The 22,131-nt window shown below is 34.5% G+C and overlaps 1 protein-coding gene across 8 annotated transcripts in view; it reads left to right on the forward strand.

Annotated features, from left to right (window-relative positions):
- Positions 1 to 322: 322 nt before the first annotated feature.
- ABCC9 (ATP binding cassette subfamily C member 9) overlaps positions 323 to 22,131 on the forward strand; it is a 106,616-nt gene continuing 84,807 nt past the window's right edge. For 6 of the 8 annotated variants that reach the window (XM_019738052.2, XM_019738062.2, XM_019738095.2 and 3 more), the window contains exons 1-8: positions 485 to 1,233; positions 1,572 to 1,686; positions 4,199 to 4,259; positions 4,672 to 4,833; positions 7,735 to 7,876; positions 12,544 to 12,665; positions 20,257 to 20,423; positions 21,448 to 21,690. In XM_019738052.2, coding sequence (XP_019593611.1) covers positions 4,692 to 4,833; positions 7,735 to 7,876; positions 12,544 to 12,665; positions 20,257 to 20,423; positions 21,448 to 21,690 — 816 coding nt within the window. In that variant the 5' untranslated portion in view covers positions 485 to 1,233; positions 1,572 to 1,686; positions 4,199 to 4,259; positions 4,672 to 4,691. Of the gene's footprint in view, positions 445 to 484; positions 1,234 to 1,571; positions 1,687 to 4,198; positions 4,260 to 4,671; positions 4,834 to 7,734; positions 7,877 to 12,543; positions 12,666 to 20,256; positions 20,424 to 21,447; positions 21,691 to 22,131 lie in introns of those variants that run through there. The other 2 variants (XM_074325936.1, XM_074325937.1) reach the window with 2 other exon arrangements.

Here is a 22,131-nt window from a genome sequence, read left to right on the forward strand (position 1 = left end):
GTCGTCGCGCCCTCTGGGTGTCACCCCACCAGGCCCTGCAGACCCCTAGCGGCCACGGGTTCAAGCTTCAGTCGCTGGCCGAGGCCCCGCACCCATCCGGGAAACAACCCAGAGTGAGGCGCCCATGGAGAAATCCCCCAGAGCGTGCAGGGCGGGAATTGGCCTCTGCCTACAGTGGGAGAGGCCGGGAGGCCGCCGGGGTTTAGGGTTCAGGTCCCAGAACCAGTCCTGGTTCCGGCAGTCCTGGAGCGGTGCCCTTTGGGGGTCGCGCGTGTAGCCACAGATGCACAAGCCCGCCTGCCAGACCATCCTTTATCAGATTAGGACACTTGCTGAAAACAGTGATTCAAGCTGACTGAGCATTGGCCCCTGAGAAAAATCGAGTGTTAATTAAAGTTGTCTGAGACAATTTACGGCTTGCGCCCTGGGGGGAGTTATTGTGGGGTGAGTGTATTTTAAACACGTTATCTTCTTGAGAATACATGATCTCTTTGGTCGGGAGCAAGAGTGGAGGGAACTGTTTGTGCAGCCGTAGGAGCCAAGGTCCCACTTTGAGGAGCTAGGGTAAGGGTCGGGCTGCGGTAGCGCGGCCACGCGTCCCCAGGAGTAACCAAGTTCTCCGGCCGCTGGGGCACTTATTCGGCTTGAGTCTGCCTTGCTCCTGTGAGACATTCATAGGCACGGTTACAGCCCGGCAGCCGGTTCCTCTGCCTGGAATGAGCCCTTCGTTTCCCGGGTCCGCTCAGGGGAAAGGTGGTGAAATCCCCAAATCTGCTTCCTTATGTGGTTAATAAAAGGTCTCAAGCAGAGCCCAGGGGGAAAAAAAATTACAAGTGCAAGTGAGTGCTTTGCGTGTTTTAACGTTTAAAATCCCGACTCCGGTGAATCATTGACTCATGCATTGCAAGTATCTGTGTCTAACGAAGTTTCGGGGACGCATATTACTGGTGTTTATAAAACCTTTGCACCGCGCTCCCCAAATTTGCCGCTCCGGTGCGGAAAGCTGGGCCGAGCGGGGGTGGGGAGGGTCTCCAGTCCCAGACGCTGCGCTCGGGGCTTCTGCCCAGTTTCCTGCCTCGGAGTCGCCGCGTCCGCCCCAGCCCAGAGCACCAGAGCAGTTTGTGCAATTTAGAAACTCGATAGGAGGCAGCAGCTGATCTCCCACTACCCTAAAAATAATCCACTCCGGCGCCCTGCGTCCTTCGGCTAGGGGAGGAAATCTCTGCCTTCGGAGTAAGTCTTTTACATCAATATCATATGAAATTTTTAAGAATAACTGTAAGCTGTCTATTTGGATCTAACATTTCGGCCCCCAAAAGGCGCCCGCTCACTCTCGCAGCGTTTTGCCTTCACGGTGGCTATTTCTAGGATTAAGGGACCGGGCCCCAGCCGGAGATGAGAGGGCGTGGGGATCAGATTTCCAGCTTTCTTACAAAATTCTGCCGGCTCCTACTTAAACCAACTGTAGATAGTGCAAGGAGTTATTACTATTTTTTTTTTCTTTTAGATGTTTCTGTATTGTTGGTAAAGTAGCTTTCTATATGCTTAATTTTTGTTACTCTGCTTTTTAGGAGTTCTGCTTCTCGGTTTGAAACCTACACTTAACACATTGTAAGAAGCCGGTGTTTTGAAGGTAGCGCAAGTGCACCAGTAGGGATTTGAAGCAGCTTCAAGCGATTGCCCAAGGTATTTATTTGTTGCTTTGTTTGTTCAGTTTGGATTTAAAAACAAAACAAAAAAAATCCCGTTGGAGTGTCGGTCTAAGGAATTTTATCTGCTGAGTAGTTCCAACATTTGGTATGCGATAGAACTTCAGTGGGAGCATTCAGATCAGGCACTGGATCAGAAGTCAGTGGTCATTTTTACTAGTGATTTTCCTTCTTGGATCTGTCATTTATAGATGGATAGATAGACAGACAGACAGACAGACAGATAGGTAAATAGATAACCAGACAGACATCTTTCTGTTCATATTTTATGAACCATCGGCTAAATAACTTAAAGTTATTATATTTGTTTTCATAAGTGATCTTCTTATGAAATTCACTTATGAATTTCATAAGTGAAAATGCCCTAGATAATGATAAAGTCCTAAGTAAATTCTTTAAAATGTCGTGTTTCTTTATCATAACATAATTTGGTTAATCTCTGAATAACTGAAAAATGAGTTACCGTGTATGTAAGAATGAAAGCTTTAATGTTACTTTTAGTATGTTTTCTTTAGGTGTTTCCAGCATGTTAAGTTCTCAGGGATTGCTACTGCATTAGAACTGACACTTTCTCCTGGATGAACAGGACAGAAGTACTAGTTATCACTTACTTTACCTTATATTCACCAACTAAATCCAAGTTTTATAACTCCTGAGTGGAGTTCTTCATACAATGCATTTCAAAGAATTAGAATACTGAGAGTAGTAACCTTGCCATGAAATCCTAAGTTTGGTCACGAAAGTGTATTTTCTTTCTGTTTTCTGCTCTATAGACAATCCCTATGATCAAACATTTGCTTTTGACGTTTGTCTTTACAGTTTATTCAGTAAAGTTCTCCAACACTATTGGCTGTCATTGAACATCTTTCCTTGGGTTTATGCTGGTGGGGAGAAAAATGTCATGTCTTCCTATCTGGTCCCTCTTCCCTCTCTCCTCCTTGATGCTGGGGCCTTTGTCAGTGCTTAGCTGAACTAGCCAGATCCAGAAGGGGCGGGGGCTGAAGGATGTCATGTGACAGAGTTTAGCCAGCAACAGCACTACTTAACCTGGGGTCTGGGAGGGAAACAGTGAATGACAATTGGAGATTTAAGAATTAGTTAAAAATCCTGATTGAATAAAAATGCCTTAGGTAAACACAATATTTTTCAGCATATCCACAGTAAATTTACTTCTTTCTTTTATCCATGTTGGGTTGTACTATGGGCTGGCTGTTAGAATGTGCCACCTACACACTGGATGTTGGAGAAGGTGGCTAAGGGTCAAGAGGAAGGGGATGAAAGACCAGGGAAAGGAAAAAGCAAAAGGAGAGATGTGGTGAGAGACAGGGAACAGGTTGGGAACCAGGGGGAAATGTGAGGTTAGCAATTATGGTAGAAGGAAGAAATCTTTCTAAAGTTTTTGCCTCACCAATTTGAAGTGTGCACCTTAGTGTGATTAGGTCATTGTATATACTTCTGTTTTAGATCATAACCTTTACATTATACCAAGAACTACTGGGATAAGTGTAGTCTAACCGATGCAGTGTAAGACCACAGGGACTGTTTCTGTCATGTGCACTATTGGATTCCTCGTGTCTAGTACATGATCAGCATCAAGAAGTATTTTTACAGTAAATTAATTAATGGCCTAGCATCCCAGACATCAGGTACATGGCTGAAAATGTTCTTTGACTTTTTCAGGTTGTTGTGCTTCTCTGATATTTCCTTTCCACAGTCACACACGTTTATCCAAATGGTACTTATTTGGTTGGCTTCAGGATCGATTCAATACTAGGCAGGCAATGCTTAGAGCTAATGAAGTGTATCTTTTGCAAGTTCAGATTATATTTTTTAGCATCTGACTCAATGATAATGATTAAATATCAAGGTTTATAAGTGTGGCAAATTGGAATATTATAATTTCGTATTTTGTCCAAAATTACGAAACCAGCTAAAATAAATAAACCATTTACACATGTCTTTCAATTTAGAGTGGGCTTAAAGTTTATTTTTATCATCTCCACTAAACAAAGGAAGTAGCCTTACAAATTCTATTACTAGCTACTGTTTTTTACTTTCTGTTTTTTCTATCTTTACCAGAAATACATCTAACACATAATTATGAACTGATAACTTCCGTTTTACTGTTATTAAAAAAAATCTCAAGTCCTTTTTAATTCTTTTATCCAGCTTAGAATCTTAATAGTTGGTAAGGATTTTCCAAGTATATAACCTCATCTTGAGTTTTTATTAAAAAATGACTTTTTAAAGATGAAAACCAGTCTCAACCAGAGAACATCGATAATTTATTTTAAAAAAGAGTTACCAGAAATAATATCTGAGAGGAATGTTGTATAAGCTTTTATAGACTATAAACACATAGGCTTTCTAACTAATTGTTCTATTTCTATAATGCTTTATAAAACTTTTGCTTGAAAATTTGTTTTTTCCAATAATAGTTCGCCTACTGTGGCAAATCTTTACTGTGTAACATTCTGTTTTCTTTCTAGGAAAAAATATTGTTCGTGACCATTGCTAAATCAATTATCAATGAAAGGGAAGAGAGAAAAGGTACTACTTTAGTTATTCAAATCTTTCCCAACTTTTAATAATCTAACTGAGAGTGTAGGGTGACATAAAAATGGAAAAGAAACAAAGTCCAGTGAGGTTAAAATCTTAAGCTCCTTCTTATTTTAATAGGCATAGATATTTTCTTTAAAAAAAAAATAGAAGACTGTGTGATACAGTGGGGCAAACAGTTAGTTTATAGTCAGACAGACGTGGGTGTGGATACTGGCCACTCTACTGGTAGACAAGTTCCTGAATCAATCTAAATCTCAGTTTCCTCCTCTGTGAATTGTGAACAACACCACCAACATTGCATGGTTGGTCTGAGAACTTAAAGTAACACCTTTTTAAGGCTATAATTTGATGAAGGAGAATTTAGTTCTAAGAGGCTGTTCCACTTGTCTCTTCATTTTAGAATAAACCATATAAGAAGAAATGAGCCTTTCATTCTGTGGTAACAACATTTCTTCATATGATATCTGCAATGGTGTATTACAAAATCCCTGCTTTGTGGATGCCCTCAACCTGGTTCCTCATGTCTTCCTGTTGTTTATCACTTTTCCAATATTGTTTATTGGTAAGTAATCTACTGCCCTATATTATATTGCCTAATGTTTATGAAGCAGTCTTCTTTTTATATTGGTTATATTAGTTCCAGTATACAATATAGGAATTTGACATTTTTATACCTTACGATCTGATCACTCTACTAATTCTAGTAATCATCTGTTACCGTGCAAACTTTCACAATTATTATTGACAGTATTCTCCTTCCCCTTTTCACACATTCCCCCATTCTTTCCCTTTTGGTAACCATGCCTTTGGTCTCTATTTCTATGAGTCTTAAAACAGGCTTCTTAATAGCTGAAATTTGGTATAATGTTGACTAATTTTTCCAACATGAAAACTAATATATAACTCTGTGAGAAAAGAACAAGCAAGTATTTTGTGTTTTCCAATTATTTATATTTTTGGCATATGGTATTCTGTAGGTAAAATAGAAGCCACATGCTGTCTTAGATATGGACTTCCAGTATCAGCAGCAATTTTTAAAAAAGAGGCAAAAGAAAATTACATGAGACAGATCTAAAGCGTTTGTTGAGCACTTGCTTTGTGCTAGGTAAAGAGAATGGAAAATGGGTAAAACACAGTACTTGCCTGGACTATTCACTGGAATAGTCTAGCGAAACAGATGTGTCAAAGTTAAGAGAAATGACTACAGTAGTCCCCCTTTATCCATGGTTTCATTTACTTGCAGTCAACTGCAGTCAGAAAATACTAAATGGAAAATTCCAGAAATAAACAATCCGTAAGTTTTAAATCACATGTTGTTCTAAGTAGCATGATGAAATCTCATGCTGTCCTGCTTTGTCCCACTGGGGATGTGAATCATCCCTTTGTCCAGTGTTTCCACAAAGTATATGCTACGCACCCATAGTTACTACGGAGCCACCTTGGTTATCAGATTGACTGTCGTGGTATCACAGTGCTTCTGTTCAAGTCACCTTTATTTTACTTAGTAATGGCCTCAAAGTGCAAGAGTAGTGGTGCTGGCAATTCACACACGCTAAAGAGAAGTCATAAAGTGCTTCCTGTAAGTGGAACAGTGAATACAGTATGATGAGATATTTTGAGAGAGAGAAAGAGAGAAAAACCACATTCACATAACTTTTATTATAGTGTATCGTTAAAATTGTTCTATTTTATTATTAGTTATTGTTGTTAAACTCTTACTTTACCTAATTTGTGTATTAAACTTTATCGCAGGTATGTATGTATGTATTGGAAAAGAACATAGTATATTTAGGGTTTGGTAATATCTGCAGTTTCAGGCATCCACTGGGGGTCTTGGAACGTATCCCCCGAGGATAAGGGAAGTCTACTGTATATCACATTGTAAGCCTAACTACAGATGTAGGAACACGTTATCCTGGGAACTGACCTGCTAGAACTGTGGGGAAGATTGCATAGAGAATGACATGTGGGGGACTTTAAAGATACAGAGCATGCACCTTAAAGTACGAGTGATGGGATGTGTTTCAGGTAGAAAGAATACACGTGCAAAATATTTGGAAAAGAGTTAAAAACACAGTTTTCCCTATTATTTTACAGTTTACATATATACATATATAAAAAAGGCAGAGACTATTATAATAAACATTTATTGAACCTACCCCACTCATCTTATGGAATCTAACAACAAGAATATGAGTGAATCCCTCTGTACCATTTCATGATCCTGTTACTCTTCCCACATTCTACATTCCTATCCCTTCACAGTAACCACTATTTTAAATTTGGTGTTTAATATGATTGATAGTATGATTTTGTTCATAAAAATAAATGAAAAAGTTATCTGATTTTCTCAAGAAGGCTAGCATAATTTAATGATCTGCTTTAAAGGAAGGTTTAAAGTTAATTTGTATGCTTTTATTTATTCATTTAACAAACATTAATTGAGTGGCTGGCATTCTAACAGTGATCACATAATTTCTGTTACATGTCATATCATATCATGCAGAGGCCAACATACTCTTGGCACATAGTTATTCATGTTAAACAAATGTAGACATTAAATATATGGGGATTACAGTGGCCATTTATGGAAACACTGGTCATATATGTGGTATTATTTGTAGGACATTAAGAATGCCCTTTGACCAAAAGTAGAACATCCATTTTTTAAATTGCAATTCAACAATTAATAATTCATTTTTGGCACCCAATTAACTTCTTGAGAGCAGTGAGAAAAAAAGGGTGACAAAAGGAAACAAAGTGGAGTCCTTTCCTAGTACACCGTGTATGAGTTGGCACTACTCTGACTGTCTTTTGAAGAGAAACCATCAAAATTTTACTAAAATATTGTTTTCTTCAGTGATGAGCTAAAGGTGAACCTATAATGTTGAACCTGCTTAAAAGGTCATCAATGAACAAAATTTTAGATTTCTCTGAGAAATCCTATCACTCCAACTGTTGAATAGTACTGGCCCCTTCATAAGTTATTATTTTTGTTACATGATATGCATGTGATTAAGAAGAGTTGACTCAACTAATGAGTCCTTCATTTCATCACCAAATATGGCTTTTTTTTTGTTACCTCCCCCACAGATCCCATGTTTTGAAAGATTTTAGACACCAAATTGTTTTTATTAATATCATCATTAGTGTTTTGTTTTTGAATGAATCGGACATGTGTCAGGAAGAGCTCTGATTAGCATGAAATAATCATGTTGTCACTCAGAGTTGGTGTTATTCCTGAACAATGCAACACATGTTAATGTGTTAACCTAGGCAGTCTTGTAAAAATAAGTTGAAATTGTTATATTTTTTTAACAATAAGAATAGACTAGGATTTCTACTGCTATCTTAGAAAGCACTAAGGTTTCATGAACCCCTCCAAAGTATTTCAGTGTAAATTATTTCCATGATTATAATTGATCCCTTTGTTTATCTCTTTACTTTTTTCTCTTTTTTTCAGGGTGGGGAAGTCAAAGCTCAAAAGTACAAATTCATCACAACACATGGCTTCACTTTCCGGGACATAACCTGAGATGGATTCTTACATTTGCTCTCCTATTTGTGCATGTTTGTGAAATAGCAGAAGGCATAGTTTTAGATTCGTAAGTGACTCGACTTGGTTAATTTGATGACACTATACATACTAGTGAGTGTATTGACATGGGTAGTAGCTAAGAGCACATCAAGTCAGGCTTAACATTCCGGTCACAACTTATTAGGAAATATAGCTGCCACCCATTTTATATGACGATCGTGCATGTTGCCCATATTTTTGAGTTGCTACATAATTTCTCTGGTAACAGAAGTTTGGATATCTGACTTGTGCTCATTGATGTATTGTCTATTTCTTTGCCCCTTCATCTGTGTAGCCCTTGCAGAAAGTTTTGTCCTTTAAACCTTTGATATTTACCTTATCTTCAAAATAGGTATTAATAGCAAGATTGTCCATATGGACATATAGCTCTAATAACTGTATATGTATATATAAATATATAACCATTTCTCAGATGTTTTATTTATTTTGTAAAGAAGCAAAAATACAGGAGGCGGGCATTAAAGAAGCCCGAGAACCAGTAAGAATATAGCTACAAATTGAAGCAGAGCACAAAATTATTTTAAAATCAGGGTTTGTTATAAAACCCTGACTTTTGACAGAATTTTGTCATTTTTATAAAAGAAGTTTGCATTAGGCAGGTAGAATATAATGAATTCTTTTCATAAACTTAAAAATAATGTAGGCAAAATATTTGCATCACATAGTAACAGAAAATAAACTCAAGTAATAGGAAAATTTTGATTATGAAATTGTGCTACATGGTACACCTTTCTTTGAAGAGTTGATATGAAAAGGCCTGTAAAGTTTTTAAAAAGAAAACTCCAAAAATTATTTTCTTCTTATCTAATAAGAATTTCCCTTGACATCTGTTTATGTTTTGCTCTTGCAATTAACAAGAAATGAAACGTCTAAGCTTTTGTCATGGAACCAACTATTTTGTAAAGTTTTATGGGAGTTCTTTGCATATACGAGTATGTGCACATCTTAGTTTCTGATAAAAAGAAAAATCAGAGACTCTATGGTATGCCATGCCTCAAAGCATTTAGAAGCTTAATTGGCTATTGTCTGATTGATACTTGTTTAAAACTCTTTGGCATGTTTGTGTTATATTGTATTAGCATAGCCAATTGTAGTCATCATTTTTTATTCCCTTAGTATATAGGTGGACTCCTTACGTTTCTGTGTGTGTACAAAGTGGAAGATTGATCAGTCCAATACTTAAAAATTTGACATCATGTAGGCAAGGATGACTTTGCCTTTTTAGCCTCACGATTGATGTGTAGTTTCAGTCTTAGAATAGAGGCTGAACTTATAGTGATGAGGGCATGTGCTAATGGCAGAACCTTGTTTTATTGTGATTGTCATACAAGAGACCCATGCTAAAAACAAGCTGAAGTACATCCATGGTCTTGCATTACCCCCTCCCATTCTTTAGCTATAGACCTCTTCCCATTACTGTTTTTATCTAAGCCTCTCAAAAGTCATCTTCCAGTTACTTCTGAACCCAAAGATTTAGTCTGATTTCTCAGTGTCTTGTCCTATTCTGGAAACTGCTTCTACAAGAATCTCAATGAATATTAATGACAACTTAGTAGATAATTTTTCCTTCTTAACACAGTTATAACATTTGATGCTGCTGATCATTCATTCCTTCTTTCTTTTATTTTTTAACAAAAAATTTATGAACTATTTTTTACTTAAAATACCACTAGTGCTCATTATAATTAGCAAAACAATGCAAAGACCTTCCTAAATGAATAATTGATTTTCTTTTATTGTAATACAAATATTAAAGTGATTAATTTGTCTTTTAAAATATCCTTATCTGTTTTGCACAGGTACTTGTAATGTGTTCTGTTTTTTATTTCTACCTAAATAATTTGTGATTTGGTTTAGATACTCTAGTAGGAATCATTTTCAGTTAGCTCTTTAGTCTAATTTGATAGGTATGTTATTAGGGCATGTAATTTGTTGAATGAATGTCTTTTGGAATTTATTAACATTTTCATTACAATAAAATATTTGATTGTTTTACAAGTATTTAACGAGTGTTAGAAAATACTATATATTCTTTGTAGGAGAAAAAAATTTTATTGAGTTTTCTGATTGATTACTAAAGTTCTGTGTATTGATTATTTTTATATTATTTAATCTATCAAATTATAAAAGTGTGTATTAAAGTCTTCACTATTATTATGTTTTCATTTAGGTTTTTATTTTTTATCATTTTCTCTTTTCTGAAATTATTCTTTTGTCCTTCGTGATGTATGCTTTTTTGATTTTCTTCCTAACTTTCTGACTAAAGAGTTTCTGCTATCATGGGATCTATATGCTTCTACCAGAACATTGAGATCTGTGAATCACACTCTAAAAATAATAGAATTTAAGGGCAAGAATAGGGTTGGGGCAACCACTCAAAACATATACACCTTTCTCAGTGGAGCACTAACAATCTGATAGCAATCCTAATAAAAATACTGGCATGGTTAAAAAACACCTTAAATCCCCAATAAAAAAAATGCCCAGTAAATATAAAACCTTATGGTAGCTGCTGCTATGTTTATTCATCTTTTATTATTGCTTCTTTTTAATGATGTATTTTTTATTCTTTTTCTAACTTCTTGAATTGACTACTTAAGTTATTTATTATAGTCATTTCTTATTGAATATGCTTAGAACTTTCTTCCTGATGTGGCTGTAAAATGTGGTGACAATATTTTGCAGGCTTTCGTAGGTAGTCTGGTCATTTTAAAATTTGCTAAATATTAAGTAAGTGATTTTTAAAATCTTTCTTCATTTCAATAATTAAGGAGTAGCAGAAACATTTTCTTGTTTCTGTACTTATGTAATATTTATTTCCTACTTTTTCTCTGACGATTTTGAACTACTTTTGGGAGGTAGTGGGTGGTTTTTAAGCCAGCTTTTATGCTATCATAGTACTTTCATATTTTCATTACCATGTTTGTATTAATGATTCCAAATTTATCACTGATGATGTTAAAATCACTACATACACTAGCCTATTAGACACCTTTCTTTGCATGTTTATTAGACACTTTCACAATCCACACATTCCTACCTAATCATATTAGCTTCCTCTCCCCAATCTGCTCATCCTCTTAAAATCTTATTTGTTCATACCACCATCCACCCAGGCACTGTGGGAATCATTCTCTACATCTCCATCACTCTCATTCCTTAACACTACTGAAGTCCTGTCCATTTTGACAATATTTTTCAAATCTATCATTTCCTCCATGTTTCTGCTGCCAAAGCTTAACTCAGGCTTTCATCATCTCTCACCTGCCTATACCAGCACTTTGCTAACTGCTTTCTTTCCTTCTATGTATCGCTCCTCACCTCAAACCCACACACTACCTGTCAACTCCATCATCCACATTACTGCCGATTGGTCTGTCTAAAACCCAAATCTGACCGTGCCACTTACCAGTTAAAGCATTTCAATTTCCTGCAAGATTAGATTCCAGCTCCTTATCATGACATACAAAGCCTTTCATGGTACATCCTATCTCAGGTTTCTATTTAAGGAACATTAAACTACTTGGAATTTTGAGCATGTTACACAGTTTCATGCTTCTAAGCATTTGCACATTCTGTTCCCTCTTTTTAAAGTGCTCTTCTACCACTTTCCTGACTAGTGGATTCCTTTTTATATTTCAGTTCCCCTTGTCAACCATACATCTTCTGAAATGACCTTCCCAATATTCCTCTTTTCCTCACTCTCAAACTAGTTACGTGCTTCTCTATACCATTTGTGTACTAATATGTTTAAGTAATTTGAGAAAATATGAAAGTTTAAATGTGTGACATTTATTAATGCAAATGGAGTTGAGGGTTGTCTACCATGCAAATCTGTCCTGTCATATTTCAGATACACCTGAAGCTTTCTATTGCTCTGAGAATGAAGCCTGGTCTCCTCGTAATCATACTGAATTGTTTGCACTACCCTTGAACATATCTAGACCCTCTGCCTGGATCAGCCCCCTCTCTTCTTCTTCTGGGTAGCAGTTTCTCTCTCACTTGAGATGTCTCAGTTTAGAAGTCCATTCCTTCACAAAGTTTTCTGCCTCAGACACTAGCCCTGTATTTGCCCACAATCCCTTCACCTGTGTTATAATTTACTATTTATTATTGCTATCCTCAGTAAACTAGATTTTGTGACCACAGAAACTGTATCTTGTCTTGTTCACTGTTGCATCCCAGAATCTAATACAGTGCCTAGACCAGCAAACATGTATGTGTTCAATGAATTAATGAAAAAGGAGAAATCACTGAAAAGTTTAGGAAAGCTGTAAAAAAAACCCCATATTTCTCACATACGTTAGAGTTCATATTCAGTTGATTGTTTTTACTTGCTGTAGGTGTTAAATTATTTCAGCATATCTGCCCTTCAGTATAGTAGTACTTATATATTTGCTTTTGTTGTAAGAATTTTAAGGTCTTGTTTAGTTTTGTTTACCTAGCCCTCCATGTAGGAGAGATGCTTTCAGCAGGATTATGTCTCCCAACAGTCTTCCTTTATATGTTCTCTTAGCAACTACTACTGCACTCTGTATTTTAAACATATTACTGCATCTTGTATTTTAAATCTCTTAATGCTAAGAGAGAGGTTTAATGAAAAAATTGGAAACAAAATGAAAGACTACCTGGAATCATCAGCTATAGACACTGATACTGTACTGCTCTCCATAGACGGCGGGATTCACGGCATCTCCACCTCTTCATGCCGGCCGTGATGGGATTTGTGGCCACTACAACATCAATAGTATATTATCATAATATCGAAACATCAAATTTTCCTAAATTACTCTTAGGTAAGTATGACCAAGTGTTTTTCTTTTTCCCCCAAAGAGCTATTTGTTTTCCTTTTCCTCATAGTAAATGCTATCAGAGTGGGTTGGGATTGAGAAGCACAGGGAAACAATGATTAATTCTCTAGTAGTCCCCCAATAAATATGGAGATGAAGATAACCTGAGTTGCTCCTGGTTGTGAAAAGGACATCTGTTCTCCACTGAATGCCCCTCAGGATGTGTTGGTGTGTGGCGAGAAGACAGTGCAGGGAATGTGCTGGCCTTCTGGCTTGCAGAAGCTGTACTCTAAGAATCAGAGCTCTTACGAGGAGGTTTCTTGCTGTACAGCCCCACAATGAAGTCACCTCGTCTAGTTCCATGTATTTCTGCCTTTGGCTTGGAGTCCTGAGGCATTTTCCAAAGGTTCATGTCTGTCATTTGTACTGTGGGAGTGTCGCACGTTTCCTAGAATTGCTCCTGAGGCATGGTGGTGGTGGGGTGACTCCATGCAGCAGGGTATCTTTCATGGCATCCCGAAAACCATGTTGTCCTGAGAAGCAGTGCCCCAAAGCACTGCCACTCACATGCACATCAGGCCTAGCGTTATTATTTTAGCCTCTCTTTCCTCCTATAGAAATTGGAGGCTAACTAAAATGTTCCTAATTTAATTTTTGCCTTAGGCTGAAATAATATAACTCATCCCAATTACTTATATTTAATACTCTGACCCATCCTAGCATTCCTTGGTGTACACTTTCATATAGAGAGCTGAGAGGAAGGTATAGAACATGGATCATGGATGGGGCTTCAGGGGGCCTGTGAATCTCCTAAAATTGAAGACAGAGCTGTGTGTGTGTGAATGAATGCTTATAATTTTTTAATGTTCATAGATTTCATTTGATTGATACAAGGTGAAAATGACATTGACTAACTGATACAGAAATGAAGAAAAGCAATAATTAAACCACACATACATGATTTGCTTATCCAGATGACATTAAAATTTAAAATGGATAAGAGGAAGTTACTGATGATTTAATTTTATGTTGTACTGCATTATTTGATTGGGCAAAGGTAATCTAATAAAACAAGTAGACAGGGTTAAATGTTAATTTAAAAGTCTTGTCAAAATCTGAGTTATTTTAGTAGAAAGCTGTTCAGTACAAAATGCCAGGCAGATATTATCATAGAAATCTTTTTATGAAGGTGCCAAAAAAAGCTCAAAGTTTCCAACAGGCAACAGCAAAAAGTATACATAGCACTGGGAATTCGATGTACTAGACAAGTTTATGAAAACTGATGATGCTATAAAAGTATAAGATGTAATTAGAAAGGAAAGGTGCATTTTAATGTTATTTTGAAGGAAATGTGATCAGAATCTGGCTGTAATTTTTATGTAGATAAAGGCAGAGGGCACAATTCAATCATATTTCTGGAAGGACTTCTAGAGATTAAAGACAGTCTAACTTTCTCCTTATTTTAGGAGAGAAATATTTGGATCTAGCAAAATCACACTCATTTTAATATCACAAAACTAGTAATTTTGTCTTAACATTATATTAGGAACATCACCGAACATACAGACAGTTGAAATAATTACGTGAATACTCATATATCTACCAACTAGGTTCTTCAATTTACATTTTATTCTATTTATTTTATCAATATCTACATCTTTTCATCCCTCTGTTCATCCATCAAACCGTCTTATTTTTTGATGCATTTTAAAGTAAGTTGCAGACATTAATATGCATCACCCCCTGATTATTTCAGCATGCATATCATTAACGAGTTAAATACTTGTTTACAGTTCTTTTTGTGAGATAAAATTTACATGATGAAGTATAGAAATCTTATTTTGCTAAATGTATACACCTGTAGAGAGCATTGATTGTCATCATCCATGGAAGTTTTCTTGTGCTCGTTACCCGTTAGTCGATCCTTATTTTCACATCCACAGAGACAACAATATGAGGATATGAGGGAAACATATTTTGAGGGAAGGTAAATATTTATCTGATTTTTCTCCCCCACCATGGATTGAATTTGCCTGATCTAGAACTTCACATAAATTCAATCATAAAAAAGAAAAGAGTATAAACTCTTTTGTGTAAAACTTCTTTCTCTTAGCATGATTTTTTTGAGGCTCATTTATAATGTAGTATCGATTAGTATTTTGTTCTTGCAATTCTTGAGTATTCCCTTTTATAAATATACCACAGTTTTCTTGTTGATATACACCTGAACTCTTTCCAGGCTTTAGCTATCATGCAAAAAAGCTGCTATAAACATTTGTGTGCAAGACTTTTTGTGGATATATGTTTTTATTTCTCTTCGGTAAATTCCTGGGAGTGGAATTGCTTGGTCATGGGGTAGGTAGGTAAATGTTTATATTTGTAAGAAACCACAGGATCTTTTCCCAAAAGGGTTTTTTTACAGTCACATTAATGATGTATGGGAATTCCAGTTGTTCATATGCTCACCATAGTTTGATGATCTTGATTTTCTAATTTAGCCATGCTGGTGGTTATGTACCGTGTACTGATAACACATTGTGGTTTTAATTTGTGTTTTCCTGATGACTAGTGATGTTGAGCATTTTTTGATGAGTTTATTGGCTATGTGTTATCTTTGTGAAGTGGCTATTCATATCTTTTGCCCACTTTTTATTGAGTTCCACTTTTATTATTGAGCTGTAGGAGTCCTTTTACAGTCATCAGATACATGTTGTGAGAATATTTGCCTCCCAGTCTGTGGTATGTGTACTCATTTACTTAGCAGGGTATTTTGATGAGCAGCAGATTTTAATTTTGATGTAGTATAATTTATCATTTTTTCATGTGTAGTTATTGATTTTTGTGTCTTAAGAAATGTTTGCTTTCCCTCAAAATATGTTTCCCTCATATCCTCATATTTTCTTTTAGAAGCTTTATAGTATAAGCTTTTATTTGTAGAACTATGATCCATTTTAAATTAATTGTGTATATGGCATGAGGTTGGTGTCAAATGGATATCCTTATGCTTGAGCACCATTTATGGAAAAGACTCCATTTCTTATTGGATTGCTTTAGGACCTCTGTAAAAAATTAAATCAAATGACTGTTTATGTCTAATCTATTTCTTGGCTGTATATTTTTTACTCCTTTAAACTATTTGTGGATTTTTTTATGCCATTACCATTCTGTCTTGACTACTACTGTGTTTCCCCGAAAATAAGACCTAGCCAGACAATCAGCTCTAATGTATCTTTTGGAGCAAAAATTAATATAAGATCTGGTTTTATTTTACTAAAAATAAGACCGGGTGTAATGTAATGTAATGTAATGTAATGTAATGTAATGTAATGTAATGTAATGTAGTGTAGTGTAGTGTAATGTAATGTAATATATAATATAATATAATATAATATAATATAATAATATAATATAACACCGGGTTTTATATTAATTTTTGCTCCAAAAGATGCATTAGAGCTGATTGTCCGGCTAGGTCTTATTTTCAGGGATACAGGGTATAGCTTTGAAAGTCTTGAAGTCATATATTATAATCATACAACTTTACTGCTTTGGATATGAGAGTTCTTTTGCATTGCCATATACAGTTTAGAATCGGGTTGTCAGTTTCTACCAAAAAACCAACCAACCAAACAAACAAACAAACAAAAAAGAATCCTGGTGGGATTATGATAGTGATTACACTGAATGTATAGAACAATTTAGGGGAGAATTGACATCTTAAAAATATTGAGTTTCACAATCCGTTCTTCATTTATTTAGGTTTTCTTTCATTTTCTTTAGCAATGTTTTATAGTTTCAATGTAGAAATCTTCCATGTCTTATTAAATTCATTACCAGCTTTTTTGTTTTACCACTGCTATTATAAATATAATTGTATTTTAAATTTCATTTTCCATTTTTTTCTGCCATTGTATAAAATACAGCTGATTTTGTATAATGATCCTATATCTTGCCACATTGGAAATTTACTTATTGTTTCTAATTATTGCTTTGTCAGTTTTTGGTATTTTCTATGTAAACAAACACATCATCTGAAAATAGAGATAGTTATAGTTTTTCTTTTCAGACTTCATGCTTTCTTTTACTTTTTCTTGCTATGTTGAACGACAGTAAAGTAAGGACTCCAGTCAAATGCAGAATAGACATGGTGGGAGTGAAATCCTTGACTAGTTTCTGACTTTAGGGGAAAAATAGTCTTTCATAATTAATTATAAAGTTAATTATAAGCTCCTCATATAAGACCTTTATCAGGTGAGTAAGTTTTATTCTATTCAGAGCTTTTTATAGAGTTTTTGAAATCATTAATAAATATTGAATTATTAAAGATTTGTTCTGCATTTTTTGCAACAGTTATATTTCTGTTAATACATTGTGTTTCTGTTGCTGTACATTGATTGATTTTTCAAATGCTAAAGTAACCATGCATTCTGGACTAAGCCACACATGATCATGATATATTATCTATGCTATACATTACAAGAGTTTATTTGTTAAGGTTTTTTATAGTATGCTTTAAGGGCTATTGGTCTGTTTTTTTCTCTCAATAGTTTTATCAGGTTTTTAGATATACAGATGAACTGGAAAATATTCTCTATTTCTCTATTTTCTGAAAGGCTTGATATGAGATTAATTTTATTTCTTCCATTAATGTCTGGTAAAATTCACCATTGAAGTCATCTGGTCTGTAGTTTTAACTAAGGGAGGACTTTAAATTATAAATTTATTTCTTTATTATATGTAGATTCTTCAGAGTACCTATTTTTTCTTAGGTCAGTTTTAGTAAATTACAGTTTTCAAGAAATTTTCCATTTCATCTAAGTTTTTTATTTATTGTCATAAAGTTGTTCAAGATACTGCCTGATTACACTTTTTAAGTACACAGGATAAGTAAGGAGAGCTCTTTTTAAATTTCTAATATTGGTAATTTGTATTCTTATTTTCTTAATCAGGCTAACTACAGACTTATCAATTTTCTTGATCTTTTCAAAAAAATCAATCTTATTGGGTTTGTTCATTTTCTCAATTATTTGTTTTCTATTTTATTGCTTTCTACTTTTATCTCTATTGTTTTTATTTCTATTTATTTATTTTGTTCATTGTTCTTCTTTCTCTAGCTTTTAAACTTAGATCATTGATTTTGGACCTGTCTTTTTTCCTAAAATAAATATCTAAAGCCTTACGTTTTCATTTAAGTATTGTTTTATGGAATCCTTAAATTTTTAATATTGTAATATTTTCATTATAATTTAGTTAAAACATTTTCTAATTTCCCTAGTGGTTTCTTCTTTAACATGTGGTTAATTAGAAATGTATTGTTTAATTTCCAAGTATTTGGAGAGTTCTAGATATCTTATAGTATGGAAAGACCCAGAGGTTACCTCTGTTATCTGTGTGCCTGGTGTTCACCTCCTATATAATCCTCACCCCTTAAGTGGGAGTGGGACCTATGACTTGTTGCTAGCCAATAAGGTATGGCAAAGATAAGGATACCAAATCTGTTGAGACTGCAGCCCTAGTCCACATCTGGATTGCACCCTGAATCCATGGAAACCTATGATCCATGGAAACTATGAGATAATAAATGTGTATTGCTTTAAAGTTGCTATACCTTTTACAATTTGCTAAGCAGCAATAGAAAATCAATACACTTATTCTTGATTTTTTTTTCTATTTCCATACTTTTTAAAATTTATTTTATTTTTTTTTATTAAAGTTTATTGGGGTGACAATTGTTAGTAAAGTTACATAGGTTTCAGATGTACAATTCTGTAATACGTCATCTGTATATCACATAGTGTGTTCACCACCCAGAGTATTCTTGATTTTTAATTTAATTTCACTATTGTCAGAGAACATGCTCTATATGTTTAGTTATTTTAAATTTATTACTCATTGTTTCCTGAGGACATAGTCAGTACCAGTACCATGTACATTTAACAAAAATGTATATTCTGAAGATTTTGGGGTATATTTTTATAATATTAAATACCAACCTTATAAGTATCAAATAGTTCAAGGTGGTTGATAGTGTTCAGATCTTCAAAGTCTTCGTTAGACGTATCTGTATTTTTATTGTTGTGTCTTTCTGAAAAATTGACACATTTGTCATTATTTAAAGTTTTAAAAGTTTCTAATAATGGTCTTTGTCTTGAAGTATACTTTATCTGATACCAGTATAGCCACCTCAGGTTTCTAATGCTTACTGTGTTCATTGTGTATCTTTTTCCATCCACTTATTTTCAATCTGCTGTTCCTTTATTTTTAAGGTGAATCTCCTTAGGTAGTATGTTGTAATTTGGTCTGTTTCTATTTTTTTAAAAAAATCCATTCTGACAATCTCTACATTTTAAGCTAAAAAAGATAAACATTATGAGTTTATATGCCAATTCAGTTCTTTTTCACTAAGGAAATTGTGATCATCCTTAAACTTTCTTGCTTTGCTAAGTATGTCCAAAAGGTATTTTCACATGTGTGTTTTAGATTTTTTCTTCCTCATCCCATATTCATTTGTATTGACCTTTATTTAAAGTTCGAAGTGTGCTGAATCCTTGACAACAGATGTTGAGGAAAGTTTCTGCTTCCATCTTATATTTGCTACAATATTCTGGCTGTGGTTGTGAGATGATGTAGATCCCTGTCTTTTTGACCTGACTTCTTGCTGCCTGGGTTTGCCCTATAGGATCGTTGTTCTCTGTGCTCTGTGGAAGTGTGTGGTATTTTAAAGGAGCTAGGCCATTCACTACTTGAATGCTGATCCATAAAGCAAAACCTTATTACATAACTACATGGATGCCATGATAATTCAAGGGTAATGCTGTTAGACATATCCCTGGAAGTTTCAACATACTTAACTTAATAGATAGGTTACACAGATACCAACTTGTGAATTTTTCAAGGAATATCATCAGGGCTTTTTAAAAAACAAGACCAGAAAAGTAAGCCAGTTTTAAAGTCTACAGAATTACAGATAAGTTCTAAAGAGTGTGGCTATCCTTACTTACATGTTTCCTTATAGTTGCACACCTATTACATATAATTGGAGTGAAAGCACTAACATTTTAAAGTCATTACTGGAGGGATAACTTCATAAATTATATAATTGTCTAGCTACTGTGCTGTACACCTAAAACTAATATAAAATAATATCAAATGTCAACTATAATTGGAAAAAATAGTCACAGGGATATGAAGCACAGCGTAAGAAATATAGTTAATGATATCGTAATAACTATGTACAGTGTCAGAGGGGAAATAGACTTATTGGGTGATCTCTTTGTGAGGCATATACATGTCTAATCATGTAATATGTATATACATGTTGTTTTGTACACCTGAAACTAATATAATATGTCAACAGTAATTTAAAAATAAATTTTTAAAAACTAAAATTATTAATAAATCAGTACCATACTTTCACTTCAAAGCTCCAAAAGTACACTCAAGCATGTATGTTATTTTCTTAACAAATTGTCTGGAAATAGAGTATTTAAAATTGTCTTTGTTATTAAAAAACATATTTATATTGAAATTTCAGTGAAGTTTTAAAAAATATCAGGGAAAGATTGCATCTTTTTCTTTTCACTTTTTCTTTTTCCAGCCCTATTCCTATATTGGGTAATGGCCTTTATTACGAAAACCATAAAATTGGTCAAGTACTGGCAGTCTGGTTGGGGAGTATCAGACCTGCGTTTCTGCATTACAGGCATAATGGTCATCTTGAATGGACTCCTGATGGCTGTGGAGATCAACGTCATCCGGGTCAGAGTAAGTGTCTGATGTATTTTGTTTAGTTACTAGAATTCAAGACCCCAATATTAAAGATGGCAGTCAGCTAGAAATCAGTAGTATAAGAGGATGAACAAATGTATGACATCTATGTGTATAATTATAAAGTTGAATTAATCACTAAGTTTCAGATCATTAATGTTCCAGAAATCTCAATATGACCCTGGAATCTATTCATTCACAAATATTGATTGAGTGCCTGTTATGTGCCAAACATTATGCTTAGTTCATATTGTAGGTAAAGTTTTTTTCATCAGGACATTCCATTATCTGTGATTGATCCAAAGCAAATTTTGGTTAATCAAACTAATGTATTCTTGGAAATTTCCAACTGAAAAGAAGATAATCTAATCTAGGTTGCTGATTTCATTGATGAAAAAACTTCTGTAGGGTTAACTCTTGTTACATCCAAAGTAACATGGTTAAGACTCATATCCGGTCTGTGATTACAAATCTACTGTGCTTTCTACCACATAATGATGTCGGTTATATTGTGTGACATATTAGTGACTGATTTTTCAATATTCATTTTCTATCAGAGCACTTTGAATTTGCTCTGAATGGCAAGATACTTGCTGTAATAAATAGTAAAGAACAGTCAGTTGACATCAACCAGATCACTAAGTAACAGAGTGAGTCAACAGTGGTGTCGATAACATATTTTCATAATCTAAAGAATATAAAAATCTTCATTTAGTTGACTCTATTACAAGGTATCATGAACAATTGATTTTTAGTAATAACTAGCTTTTAAAGGGATAATTGATTTTTTAGAGTTGGCCCCAAGTGGATTAAATGTAAAATTCTGGAATTCAACTAGTTAATCTACTCACAACAAAAGGGAAATATTTTAAAGAATATTTCAAAAAGTGATGGAAAGTGGTATGAAAATATAAATTTTAGCCTCCTGAAATGAAAATATTGAAAAAGTTAAAATTTTATTTTTCATATGTAGAAAAAGAATCGGGTTAATTGTTATTCTGTGGAATTCTTCTTGTCACAGAGATATGTATTCTTCATGAATCCTCAGAAAGTAAAACCTCCTGAAGACCTCCAGGATCTGGGTGTGAGATTTCTTCAACCATTTGTGAATTTACTGTCAAAAGCAACCTACTGGTGGATGAACACACTTATCATATCTGCTCATAAAAAGCCTATTGATCTGAAAGCAATTGGAAAATTACCAATAGCAATGAGGGCAGTAACAAATTATGTTTGCCTGAAAGATGCATATGAAGAACAAAAGGTAATTTAGTATCTGTTGTCGATAATTGTAGAGAATGGGCCTATTAGACATAAAGGCACTAAGTTTAAATAATATCTGTAGTTAAGGAAGAGCAGATTTTCTTCACCTGTCTTTCCCAGTAGTTTTGAGTCATGTTAATTGGGCTACTGAGAATAAACCAGAAATATGTGTTAGTTGCCCAGTCAATACATGAGGCATAGAGAGAGCACTGTCTTTTCTCTGGGACCAAGTGGAAAGTAAGAGTTAAGTTACTATACAAGATAATGATCATGTATGTCTAATCCTTGTTACTATACAAGATTAATAATCCATGGAATTTTTGTTGTCTTTTTTCAAGTATCTTGTCAATAATTTTGTTGTTTAAAGAGAAAGTAGATCATATTCATTAATAAGTTACTTTTAAGGAACTAAAATTCTGGGTTCTAAATTCCAAACTTGGAA

The sequence above is a fragment of the Rhinolophus sinicus genome, linkage group LG02 (assembly GCF_036562045.2).
Source record: "Rhinolophus sinicus isolate RSC01 linkage group LG02, ASM3656204v1, whole genome shotgun sequence".
Lineage (NCBI taxonomy): Eukaryota > Metazoa > Chordata > Mammalia > Chiroptera > Rhinolophidae > Rhinolophus > Rhinolophus sinicus.